Source organism: Anticarsia gemmatalis, chromosome 4 (genome assembly GCF_050436995.1).
Source record: "Anticarsia gemmatalis isolate Benzon Research Colony breed Stoneville strain chromosome 4, ilAntGemm2 primary, whole genome shotgun sequence".
NCBI classification, from domain to species: Eukaryota; Metazoa; Arthropoda; class Insecta; order Lepidoptera; family Erebidae; genus Anticarsia; species Anticarsia gemmatalis.
Genome location: NC_134748.1, coordinates 1211392 through 1225698, shown reverse-complemented (window position 1 = coordinate 1225698; position 14307 = coordinate 1211392). Strand labels below are relative to the sequence as shown.

Here is a 14307-nt window from a genome sequence, read left to right as displayed (position 1 = left end):
TGCTGTTAATAATTGTTATTCTGCAGTACTCTTTTGGTCCATTTAGAAGTGGACTTTCCAAATTAAACTAAAGTCAAAGCCCGTCTTTTCTCAATCACTTAATGCTCACACTATACCTAGTTTTTTTCTCAAACCCATAGGGAAGTGTAGTAATGTTGTCATCTATCCTGAATAAGCTTTATGTTATTTGTTTAAGTTTTGCAATTAGATTAATATCAATCCGACAATTTTCATGCTCTTAGAATGTTTGGTGTTTAGAGTAAAATTGTTGCACTGTCAGAATTTTCATAGAAATCTAGAACAAATTCTGCTACACCCACTGCAATACTTTCCAAAGTTATAAAATATTAACACTACTCATGTTTGTGTCTTCTGAATACAATTCCTGGAGGGATGAGCTGTGCAAATGTAAAGCTTGAAATGTGCAAATCTACTGCAGTGGAATTTAAATGTGTACTGCTTTTCGTGTATGAGTACTTGCAAAATTTAAATACAGCTTTTATTATAACAGAAAATCCTAATGTTTTACAATTATTCTAGTATAAAAACCCAGTTTTAATACTTCTGAATATGTTTCAGATAGCATATCAGGCGGAATTTTGACAGTTGTCATTAATGAATAAGTGCCTTTAGAAAGTGACAGCTAGTCACTTTCTAAAGGCACTTATTCATTAGTTCTGCAACTGACCCTTAGATTCCTAAAATGTGTTGTAACGCAGTTATTTGACCAAATCTGTAGGAGTCAATAGGTATTTTACGACTATTTTAAGCAAACGACCGTTGTAGAATGATTTTTAAAAACTTGGTTCTGTACATTTTTGATATAAAATTTCCCAGACTAACACTTTCCTTTTACAAACTCAAAAATTATTCTAGTAAACTCTAATTTTGTAGAAGAAAGGCTCCAATTTTTCTAATTATTTTCATTTTAAACTCAAAAATTATAGTAAAGTCTAACTTAACAGAAGAAAACTAACTTTTCTAATTCCAAGATGGATCTTCCAATTTATCATTCCCAGTCTTCTAGAAGCTAACGCATCGTTTGATTGAGCGTCCTTCTCCAACTTTGTATCACAAGTTGCAATTACCAACTCGAGTATTTTATCTTAAGTGCAGTTTTCTTGCTAGTTTACTGTAGGAAACAATTCATTCGGTGCCCACTTAAACTTAGAGCTGCAACTGTCCACGAATCGCCGGCACTGTTTAAAAAGTTTCGTTATAAATTCGAGAGATGGCGCCGGTAGCTAGGGGTGTGACTGTGACTGAAGGGTGTGCGGAAAAAATACGACAGATATATTCCTGTTCGAGATTTTGTGTAAACTGGAACAGATTTTTGGGTTACGGGGAACCAAAACAATGATATTGGTCGATATCTTTGCAAAATAAAAATAGAAAAAACTTGCTTGTCTGTTATCGTTTAAAGGAGAGGTTCATAACTCTAGTTTTATGTAGTATCTTTTTTTTAAAGGTAAGTTACCTGAGAGTTAGCTTCTATAAACATTACAAAAATACTTGCGACATATTTTAGGATTCATATCTATAACCTTGATTGACACACTGCCAAAAAGTCGATCGACAAAGTAACAATATCTACACTAACTATTCTATTATTATTTACACACAAATCAGTAAAAGAGAAAAATCACCGCACCCCTATGTAACAAAAAGCGTCTGTTCTGGCAAAAATAGACACGCTCGCGTATCGTCCGACAGCGGGAATTGGCAGTATGCATCGACACTCCCCATTGAAATTGTGCTACTTTTTGTGTTTTTACACCCCAATTGAATGTACCGTATTCTGTTTCTAGTCCTATGTTCCAGATGGAACCAATCCCGATTGTAGCGACTGAAAAATTCAACCTTTCGACTTTTTAACGTGAGAGTTTTGTCCGCTGTGCTTGAGTAGATAAAATTAATCGGATGATTCTTTTCTACTGTTTGTTTCGTACGGGATTTTTAATTGACTGGTTTGTTGGTTTTTGTTTTTATCTGTGTGAATGTGCTTTCTTTATTTACAGCAACAGAACTGTAGCGTGATTTTCTAACTTATAATGATTTTCGACAACTGGTTAGGTGTGTACTGTAAAGTTTGTATGAAAATTTGTATCAGTCCCTCTGACGGGCGCCGTAGGAACTATTATTGCAATTCATTATAAATTTTATTTAAGTTGTTATTGTTAATCATGATTTGATGATGGCTTTAGTTAGAAGTTAACTAGAAAAACATTTATTTAAGGTTGGCATATACATTTTATGTTGGTTATAACTATTATGTGGGTTTGCAAATATAACAACCAAATGATAATATTATTGGTGATATAGATCGCAAAATATGATAGTGAGGTTGATAATATAAATTCATATCAGCACACAACATAATTAACACAATTTCATTACTAGATCTTAAAATCGAGAAAAAAATGCAGAACACTGAACAGTGACTGTGTACATTTCTACTGATGACTATACTAATAGAAATAATTAAATAATAATGTAAAATACTGTATTAAGAGATTCATTAAATTCATTTCTACTTTAGTTCAACAGTAATCTGAGCAATTGTTTCTCTCAAGTATCTGCGAAGCAATAAGCGAATGCAGTAACAATGTTTGCCGAAACATTTTTTCATTTGAACGAAACTAAACTGGAGTTTGTTCAAATATTTGTAGTTAAAAATAACTGAGAGTTCATATGCAATGATACGAATCGAATAGAATAAAAAATACGTGAAGGACTGCAAATATATTCGGTGAATTTTTCAACGAATTTTAGACTTTTGGTATTTGATGCGTGCAAATATTGCGGATTGTAAATATGAAATAGAAATGAGTGTTGTTTATGTTTTGAATTAGTATTTTGAGAAGCGGTTTTTGTTAGCCTATAGCCTATAGCCTTGTGGGTCAATTCACAGTAACGTATAAGAATTACCCCCGGTTTCTGAGTATAAGCAGTAGTTTATCTATTCAATAGCGTTTTTTTGTATGAGTTTAAACGCTATTGAATAGATAAACTACCGCTAAATGTATCTCAGAAACCGGGGGTTAGTACGATTAATAATCGCGTATAAGACCCGTTGCATTATAATATTACGATTCTCTATAGTCGGTACAATCGAGGCAGGGTCAAATCTTCTTCATTTAAACGTAGTAGGATGGTGGTATATAGATTTTAAACGATGCTAATGACAAGTAAATAATAAGATAAGTATAAATCAATTAAAATAAATTATATCGTGAGACAACTCACACACGGTCATTTGATTTCAAACTAAGCAGACCTTGTACTTTGGTAACGAAATAACTGATAAATATACTTCTAAATACATACTTATATAGATAAAATAACAACCAGGCTTAGAACATATACTCGTGCTCATCACACAAAGATATGTCCCGGCTGGGATTCGAAATAATAATAATAAGTATACTCACAGTTCTAATGTCACTCTCAGCACCGTTCGCTAGGTACTGTGTTTGTTTCAGATTCGGCGCTAGCAGTTGCCTGTGGACAAATAAAACATATATTAGAAAATACACCACATAATATAATAACCTTAAAATCTAAATATAACTTAGATCTTGCTCATGTCTATACGAGATTCCTTAAATAAAAATGTACGTAAACCATGGTTAAAACTTATTAAGTAATACTTGGCGTCATTTTTGCTTCAGAATATCAAAAACTTGTTATTGTAGCTTAAGGTATGTAGAGATGCAGGTACTGGTAGTAGCCATATTATACAGCTTCTGATTTCCATCACCTAAACTCATGATAACCGGCGATATGGAAGGCATTCACTAGGTTGCGCGCCTTTTAAAAACGAAATAAAAAACTGTCCGACCGCCTTAGAAGTCGCTTCTAACTATCTGGGCTCTCCAAATCTTAAAACTAGATCTAATGACCATAAGACTGTTTTTCTAGGCCTATGCACAATTAAATACAAACTGAGAATCTCCGTGTTACATAACATAAGCTTCGGGTTATGTAATTCGACAATGCAAAAGATAAACATATAATTACTACCAGCTACTTAACTCTCAAACAATCCAGCGTGATACTCTCAATAAATCACTAACACACAAACAGATACAAAATTAACAAAGCACAGAAACAATAACGAAAATTCCGTATTAAATCAGAACACAAATTACTTCCTTAGGCTTTAATTTGGCGGCACAAACCGTTTTTGTTATAATTTGTTAACAGTCAAAAGTTTTCGGTTTTGCGTCCGTCGTTCATTCGCTCGTGAACTGCTGGGGGGCTAGCTGTTTTATGTAAAAAGGGGGTTCGAATTAATTAATTAATAAATATTTGAGTAGCAGTTATTCTTTAGATCAGTTAATTTAGTATTAAAGTTGTTCAAGCCGTATGTTTGACTATTCCGTAAGCCAACTAAGTCTATTTGAAGTCCTTAGAGGCCCTTAACATGTCTAGGACTTTATCTTAATCGATAATTCTGTCACTTTTGGCGTGGATATGCTTAATGTCAATTTAAATAATTTAGGATATTTGGCGTAGATAACTAGCCAACATCGCGTTCATTTGTTTTTATTGAGTGCACAATACACCAGTATACTCTAATAGCCCAGTGCGATGACTACCAAATACTACCAGTGAGAGGTCAGGCACAGGACTGACGGCTTTACGGGCTCTACAAGGCATGAAGAACAACCTCAAAATCCTATTGGAATATACCATCATCAAACGTTCACGAAAAATCAAAATCAGTTCCAACTCACTATTCGTTAACAAAACAGTAAGCACAAAGGCTAAGAGCGCCTAAAAATCCAGTTTCATTATAGTCCAAGCGCTCAACTGCTGCATCATAGTACTTACTAAGCGAACAACACTTACTGGGCTAGTTATGAGTTAGCCGCGCCAAAACTTGCTCAATTTAGTGATCGTATTCAGACCAAATGCAGTGTAACTAGCTTTAAGTGCATATAACTACAAGTTTATACTGATTGCGTTGTAGTTTAGAATTGCTGTCTTTGCCTAGTAACAGAAGAATTTTGAATCATCATCATTAATTCTGCTATCGTATGTTGTATGAGATCAAATATAGGCTCCTATTTTCTTGTATCAACCTCTAAAAGATTGAACAGAAGATGAAAGTTGACAAGCGTTTGGTTAGTGGTCAGTCTAGTGTCAAAGATGTTCAAACCACCCGAAAAGCCTTTGGCATGGCTTAAGGATTGCTATCTTAGTTTTCAACAACCAGGACCGATATTTTCCATGCTCTCCAAAAACACGGGTACTGTCAGTTAAAATGTCACTACACGGTCACCTATTTATAGAATAACCGCGCCATGCGTCACCTACTTTTCACGTAAAAATTTCTAATTTTTGACACGATTCATGTTGATTAATGTAACATTATCTCGACTAAACAGGGCGTCGAATCTCCAATGTAACATTGCCGATAAAGGCTCTAATTAATGTTCATTGTTGTGACGTCAGCCCTGTGATTTTGTCCTACAATCCACCATGTTGGATTACGGCGGTTTTGGCTCGAGTTTGTGAAGAAATAATACTAGCCATACACGACCAAGTTTGCCGTCACTTTAAGTATACAAGATGCTAGTTTTCAGGCTTACTGACATAATCATGAATTATGAATAAAAGTAGTTTTGTCTCAATATGCAAATCCAGGAAAAGATACTAGCTATTTAAGTTTCAGTCCCTTTTACGTGACCGGGTGAAATTTAATTTCCCTTAAAAACTGCCTGGGTTCAATTAACCTTAAAACTATGTCCAATATCAACAAGACTGCTTTTACTTGGCCTATGCATAATGCAAGACCATTTAATTTTGAGAATCTCCACCATCTCCGTATTACACTACACAAACTTCGGGTTATAAAATTATACAATGAAAAAGTTCGCATTACCGTTATAAAGAAAAATCAATCAAGGGATTATTCTAGACTTCAGTGTAAAAGACAAATAACACTTTATTCTCAGAAACTGAGCGTAGGAAATATCTATTCTTATTTGCAGAAGATAGAATTATAAACATCTTCATAATACTGGCTGCAGTTTATAGAACGGCAATTATATTACCTCTTGATTCTAGGAAAACCCGCCTCTGTTTCCCGTAAAGGAAAATGTTGAAAAAATGTGGAAAATTTTGCAGAATTCATATTGCAAATTACTGCAATTCTTATCTAGCTAATTGAGCTTTCCTATTAATCCTATTACGTTGATCTTTAGTTTATGCCTTTGATATTGTTTTTATACATTGGTTTTCTATACGCTGATTGTTGTTTTGTTTATAACAAACATATGAATAATTTACTTCCATTTGTATTCATTTATAAATGAAACAATAACATGAAACGAAACAAAATTCATTCAACGAGGCCAAAAGCGCTCATATGAAGAATCATAATCACAATCATAATAAGAAAAATAACATCCTAGGTTACGAGAAACTTTGTATGTAAACCTTATCAGCGCCTCTAGAGGGCACCGTGAGAACTATTTTTTCGGTACAATGTCAAATTCTCTATACTCGAAAGTATACATATACAGAATCACGCTATATTCGCCTCTTTATTCTAATTTGTGTAAAAATCCTCCTATAATGGATATCTATGTTTGTTACAGTCTCACTTTTTAAATTTTAATGAAATTTAGAACATAGAATACTCTTTACCAAAGAATATCTTTTCACGCGAATAAAGTCACGGGTAGAAGCTAGCTAGACATAATTATGAAAACAGCTCGTACGTAAAATTCCCCATACGTACCGTAAAATGCGTAAACTTTCTAAAGTCATTGTGTATTTTAATTGATCCGTCAAAAGCATAAGCTCTTTGCTCTGAAAATTTTGTGGGAAGTGATTATGTATGAGAATGAACATGCAATAACAAATGAAGAGTTATGACAGCATGGCATTTTACTGAAGGGGTTAGATATATTTGCAGTAAAAATTACAGATAAAAATCAGTTTGAGGTAATAGAAGAACTATGAGACGGTAACAAAAGCAAAATTACTAGAAAACTGAATCACGGAATTACATATAGTTTTACGTAAATAGCGAAAGTGTTTAAAGACACTTACACATACTAACCACAATGAGAACCCTATAATTTACAACACCCAAACATTAATTTCGGGTAGGAATATGCATAGTGCACTAAAAACGTAGCTTATTATTAAACTTTCATTACTTTTCTAATCTTTCTCCTGTGCACATGTCAGTTCACTAATCATGTCCAGCAAGACGTAAAACTTAATCCTTACACCGCCCATTTATTCACTTCCCAAAACTGGCTAACACATAACATCATTAAATTAAAGATACTCAAAATTCATCTATCACAATGTACCAAAATGCCTTCAAATCAAGTCTCCTCACTTAACTAACCAGACAAGCGACAACCGGACATCTAAACTAACATATCGTCATATCGTATTGGGAATAACCCCGTACTTCGCGCTCGACTGGACTTGCAACGCAAACAGTCACAATGCGCTGTGTACACAGGCTTTGATGCTGATTCTCAGATTCTGGGAAACTGTGTTTTAGACATAAGCTATTCGTCTAAATGGAGAATAGTCTAAAGAGACGAATGAGTTAAACTGTACTGCGATTCTCTACCACTATGGACTACTGACAAACGGCTGTCGAAAAATTTTGTATGGCAATCAGTTTAGCGCCTCTAGCGGGCGTCGTAGAAACTATTTTGGCAGTACATTTTAAATGTCAAACTCTCGATAGTTGAAAATCGAATCGTGACACTGGGCTCTGTGGTTAAAGTGTGTGCCAATTTCAGTGTAGGCTTTGATCTATCTATGTTGCACTTTCAGTGCGTTTAGATGCATAAAATAGTAAAAATGGTGAGGCGTAGCTAGTCTGTTGCGCTCACCAGTCGGTCAGTCAGTGGGTTAAGCAGCATTTGGCTCGGTCGGTTTAGAGATGGGTGTCCGCGTAATGGTATTTGAATTGCGCGTTTTTGTGCTTCGGAAGACACGCAAAATGTCGGTTGTAGTTAGCTAAGACAAGAGTCATTAAACCATGTCAAAAGCCATAGAAATCATATTTATCTTAACATCAAATCTAAAATTAATTTGTAATAACTATCTTCAACAAACCAATACAAACAAAGTTTATCTATCCATCTCTTTCTAACATACCACAACCGCCATATTTCTCTTTCTATGACGCAGTACATATCGCGTCTAGTTCAGCAAACTCGCGAGTAACGCGCTTCACTGCACGCAATGGATAGCGCACTGCGTTGTCATTGCTCGGTGCTTGTTAGGGTCTCCAATTTGTACGTGCACTTGCTTTGTTTGGCATGTGTTCTGATTTTAGGTCACTGGTGTGATGACACAATGATGTCAGATGTCTATTGTGAGATTGTAGGCCTATTTAGTTATGATGGACGGTGAATTTAGTGCTGAAGCTTATGTTTGGGTTACAATTGAGTCCTTTAATGCGAAAGATATGTGTAGCCGTAGTATAGCTACTATTTAGGAAGGAATAATTACGTACGACAGTACCGCGATTCTATATCTATATCGATTGTCGACAACCGATAGCTATTGAGAAATTTTATATGAAAATCTGTTCGGAGCCTCTAGCGGGCGCCGTTGAAACTATTTTCATAGTACAATTTTTATGTCAAACTTGAGCGCTATTGAAATGACTATTTTCAATGAATATAATGTTTTTACACTATTTACTTCGACGTAAGCAGTTTTACATAAATGCCGACCAGCTAAAACCACTGATCATAAACCACCACCATATTTTTGACAAAAAACGCTCACCCATCCATTTCAAGACCTCAAGAACATAGCTTAACCTACCACTAACCTAGTTAGCATTTAGTCGGTTTTCCTTTACGATGTAAAAACCGATGCAAAACTGCGAGAGTAATAAAACGTACAGTTTACGATCTGTCACGGATGTCGGCATCGCGGTAAACAATTTTCGACAACGTATTTTTCTTGTACACCTAAATGTAGGTGTTCAGGATTTGTGGAGCAAGTTATAAGAGGGTAGTTGTGCAGGTCAATAGCTTTTTTCTTATAAAATTATACAAATTAATTATAAAAAAACCTGTTATTCATTGATTATTTAAGGCTAATTGCATTCCTGCGTGAGGTTCGGGACCGAGAGTTCCGTTCAGCGCGCTGGCTGTGTTATTGAAGTTATATACGACACATAATCTGAAATAATGTTGTGTTCAGTATCTTGCCGCTCGATGTTGAAGGCTCAGCAGTTGTTTTTACAATAAGGGCTAGTTTTTAAAAGGTCTGTTTGAGTTAAGGATATGCATTTCAATTATCTCTAAGGTCTTGTTAATTTTTTGACAGCCGGTTGTCAGTAGTCGATGGTGGTAGAGAATCGCGGCAAAGTAACATGATTCTCTACAATTGGAACCATCGAAAATCAAGCATATGACATTCAAAATGTACTGCCAAAATAGTTTCTACGACGCCCGCTAGAGGCGCTGAACTGTTGACATATAACATTTCGGTGTCGCCGCAATTCAGACTTGCAATTTTTATGTATTTTTTTAGCATTTATTTTATGAATCCCAGCTGGTAGTCAGAAATGTTATTATAATGGTACAAATAAAATTTGTACAAATATAAATATTAATTTTATTCATGTATTCACACAAGTAATTAACTTTTGCTCTAAATAGATCTATTTTTTTGTTCTTTCGCTGTCGCTCATGTCTTGTAGAACCTCACTTGTCATACATATTTCACGTGTTTCTCCCACCGCCGGAGGCTGCATAAGGTTCGAGAATCGCCAAATTTATGTACGAAGTAAATGTTTTTTGGCGATTTTTAAGTTGTACCCGATATATTCTAGTTTCTCGTAGGTTAAGGTTTAAAGATATTTTAGAAAGTTTTTGAACTTTTGATTTATGGGTTCTTGCATAACTGTATGTTCCGTATGGTACCGTCATTGTACCGTCCTCGACTATAAATTGAAGAAAAGTTTTTTTGATTCTGACTTTTATAAGTAAGTATATGCCAGAATTTTGAATTGTCTACAAATAAATAAAATATTACTTCAAACTAAAAAAAAATGCAATAGTTCTCATTTTACTGATCCAGTTATTCTAAAAGATATTCTCTTTTGATTTTGTCAATGCAATCCTCCTGCTACATATAGCATTTTCAAAAACCAAAACCATTTAATCAAGAATCACTCAAATTGAACAAGAAAAAATCGCAAGCCAACGAAACCAAAACTGGGTTGAACCCAAAACCCAGTAACAAAGAGTAATAGGGTTGCCAGGGCATAAATCTACAAGTTTACATGCAACCGTGTTGGATGACTTGTTTGTCAAGCGAGGTTGGACGAGGCACGTAATTGGATTGGACGTTCTTTATTACTTGTTTTTGAAGGTGAAACGATTTCGTTTTAATTTGTGCTATATGATTATTGTTTGTGGTAGGGGTAATAAACTTATAAACTGATGTAGTTGTCTTTTTATTAAAAGCTATTTCATTTATATAAATTGTAATAGTAGATCTACATATTGCTTTAACACGTTTATGGTCCTTATTTATAATACACGAGGGCCAAACGGCGTAATACTTGATTGACGATTAGACTTATAATTTACTTGTTAGACCTAGACAACTAATAATATATTACTACATACTAAACGCGAATTTGATTCACACTATATAAATGTGTAATGTATCCTTTGTTGGAGATTCATAACAATAAATAAATAAATAACATTACGAAATCTCATTCAACATAAACTACACAAATGATTTACAAAGCACTCAAAACCTAAACCACCGCCAAGCTAGCAAAATTATATTGCAAGAAAACAATTTCTGTAGCAACCAGCAAAATGTCAGCCGCTGTCATCAACCGTGTGTCACGGTAAATGAGAGTGCAACCATACACGATATGAGGTACCTACGTCTGCGGTAAGCTGCGAAGGTTTTTGCCGCCCCAAGCGTTTGTGGTCTTTTAAATAATGATCGACCGAGCGGATCGGAAACCGCATGCACGTGCGAGGAGAATGTCTTGAGAATTTATTTGATATGGTGTGTGATGTGATGAAGCTATTTGTATCTTTTGAGCTTAGAGTGAATTATTGCGTCAGTTTGGTGTATGGGCTTTTATTTAATGCACAAAAGGCCTAGCTTGTGTTTTATTGGGAATGAGTTTCGTCTGCAGTCATTGGACAATAATTAAATTAAGTAAAAGTTTTTATATACATTCTTAAGTTGCACAAATACCTAAACTTTTGGACCTGCCTGATGCAGTGCTGTTCGGGTGCAGACTATAAGCGCCGCGCCATATATCTCGGGGTTTGGGTTCCACCCACGACTATTTAAATTATTTTCTTATTTAAATGATATCTGTTCTTAGCTTAAAACAATTTATATTTTTACGTGTGTAGAAATTAATTATATGCATAGCAATTGTCTTGTATTTATAGACTATGTCGAAGTTGAAATTAAATGGCAAGGGCTGAAAGGAGTATTCTTTTTCAGCATCCAATGTATCAACACCTCACGCTATAGTCAGAAGATAATACCTAAGAGCTGAAATAAAACCAGACAGCATTTTTTTTTACCCTATTTTGCTGTCTAAACGTGCCACCAGTGTGTCCAAACAAAATGAGAGTGTCTCACCGTGAAAGAGACATCCATATACCATACATCACTCGTGCGAGCGAGATAAAAGAAAACGCGTAAGAACTCGTGGTCTTGTGAATAATGATAAGATGGGCCAAGTCCCACCAAGCAACGGTTTACGACCAACTTTCTTTATGTTTTTGTTTCAAGTAAATAATATATTAGATGTTCTGGGCGTTTAAATATGGCTGTCTCTAACCAGGTTAGAGGTGTTTTCATTTTATATGAAACGGTGGAATAATGTTTAGTAGTTGGATTTATGTAATTGGAGGTTCTTTTTAGGTTTTTTACTTTGAAATAAAGATAAAACTACGTGGCTTTCGAAGACAAGCCTAACAACCCGCTGGTTATCTTTGTATTTGGAGAGAACTGTTTTATTTCTCATAATTTTACTGTCAACTTCAATAATATAATCTGAACTTTTAATAATAATTTTCCATAAAAATTTCGCGTGACATGTTTATTATCTATTCATTACTGGTATCTTCCATATAACCTTATAAATGTAATTGCAATTCAATAGATTTTCGCCTAAATTCGCACAAATTATAACCAGACTCGAAACAACTATTTGTGTATCGCACAAATATTTATTCCGCGTGAAAATCGAACTCATTACCTCCCGACGCGCTACGTGGCGTCTACTTTAACCACTGCGCCACGGAGATCTAGAGAGTAACTATTTATATACGAGATTATAAACTACAAACTTGTGAGCTATAATTCTATTTTCTTAAACACTTTACATCAGATATTCAAAGTTTCGCAGCGAGACCGCTGAGATAAAACTACGATTTACTAGTCCACCGTTACGGCTGCAGTAGTAAATACTTCAGCCCAGGATTAATACTGATAATGCGGATTTATTTAAGAGCTTCGTATTTTATTACTTGTTTTACCAGTGCTAGATAAGTGTTGGTTACTTAACAGGGACATTTGACAGATAGTTATGACACTTTTTGATGTTTGATTATTATTTGTGTTTGATAACTGAATGTCTGAAAAGAGTCTTGAGTTATACAAGTTTAATTCTAAGTAAAACTTTGTTTTATCTTATGTCCAAATGACACTAATTTTGTCAGCGTGCGCTAAAAATCTATGTTATTGAGTAACTAAGATTTTAATTACTGTTAAAAACGCATAAAATGATGTTTTATAATTGGTTTAGGGAAATTAGGCAAGTTTCTCGTATACACTTAATTGTTCTCAATAACTGGAACACAATTAGTCATAGTTATAGTTGAACAAACAACTGTATTATTCATAAGAGCGCAAGTAGACATTTATCACAAGTTTCGTTGTTCGCGTACATTACAAAATAAACAAAGCGCCTATGAAACAAGCAACCCTAGAGTCGACGCTGTAATTATTTAAATTATACATCACGCGAATACTTTCTAAGCTCTTTGCTCCCATTGTCTAACAGAACAAAAGATTCATATTATTTAACACAGGTAGTCTTATATCTTGTACAGTCACAAAGAACATAAAGAATCAAAGAAAAACAAATCAAAAGAGGAAAAAATAGAATAAAAATAAACCAAGTTTTTTTAAGATGGCGCCGAAAAAATCACGGGCAGAAATTCCCGAGTGTAAACCCAATCAGATCAAGTGAAAACTTTCCGTTGCGTACTGCGGAAGAGGCAGAAAAAATATCTTTTGAAAAAAAAAAAGAAAGTTTAGTGAAATCTTCAAACGTGTATGGAAAGTTGGCGGGAGTTTTTCTTACTCGTCTTGACTTGGCCGGGTTCTAAGATAATCAGTTAAGTAAACACTTAGTTAGGTGACGATTGTTGGAAAAATTTTCAGTGTTGGCAACTTCTTAGTCACTTTTGCAGTTGGGTTTGTTTTGTTTCCTTTATTTAGAGAAGTCATTCGATTATAATGTTTTTTTATTTGATTTGACTGGAGGTTTATTTTTAGAGTATTTGTTGGAAGTTCTTTAAAGCGTGTGAAGTCTGTCAATCAGTACATTAAATCAATATAACACAAATCGAAGCTGAACGACTAGTCTTGAGCAAAATACCGCAAGGTAGGCTTACAAAATACAGAATATATGTTTTACTGCACGAGTGCAAGATAAGTTTCTTAGCCTACAAATAGTGTAATACATTTTCCGATTTGCTATGTAATCATTTTGCCTTAGTATCGCGCATCTGCTATTTAAAAATACATTGAATACTCTATGATTTTTGATACCTATTAGTTAAAGTTTTATTATTGCCCCTCCAGTACCCCCTGTAATGTCAGTATTCCGGTAATGCACCTTCGATAACAAAGACCATCTAAAAATACAAACCACCATAAAAAATAACAACCATATTAACTAAACAGCACAAAATAAAGCCATGATAACGAAACCCTGACCCGGAAGATTTACCAACAAAGTGCTTGCTCCGCTGAAAAATCCTTCCACTCGAAGGAGACACAAAATAGTCGTAATCTAGTCGTAATCTAGTCGTAAAGTAGTCATAAACAGTTTGGAGTGAAGGCGATGCCCAAATTGTTGGGGCGATACACTTGATGTGATGCGACAAAACGACGTAAATGAAGCCTTTAAAGTCCTTGAGTCTTGTAGTGTTTTGGTGTGGACTGTTTGTACTAAGGTTAATGTGTGTGTTGTGGTATGAAGACATTGTGCAAGACTAAAGACTACGTTAGCGAGGTATA

General features: G+C 34.8%; 1 protein-coding gene across 11 annotated transcripts in view; it reads right to left on the bottom strand.

The window, feature by feature from the left end:
* The window catches only part of mmd (disintegrin and metalloproteinase domain-containing protein mind-meld), a 476847-nt gene that overhangs the window by 122600 nt on the left and 339940 nt on the right, over positions 1–14307 (bottom strand). For all 11 annotated transcript variants that reach the window (XM_076112972.1, XM_076136870.1, XM_076112975.1 and 8 more), the window contains one exon: positions 3432–3501. In XM_076112972.1, the coding sequence (XP_075969087.1) occupies positions 3432–3501 (70 nt within the window). The remainder of the gene's footprint in view (positions 1–3431; positions 3502–14307) is intronic.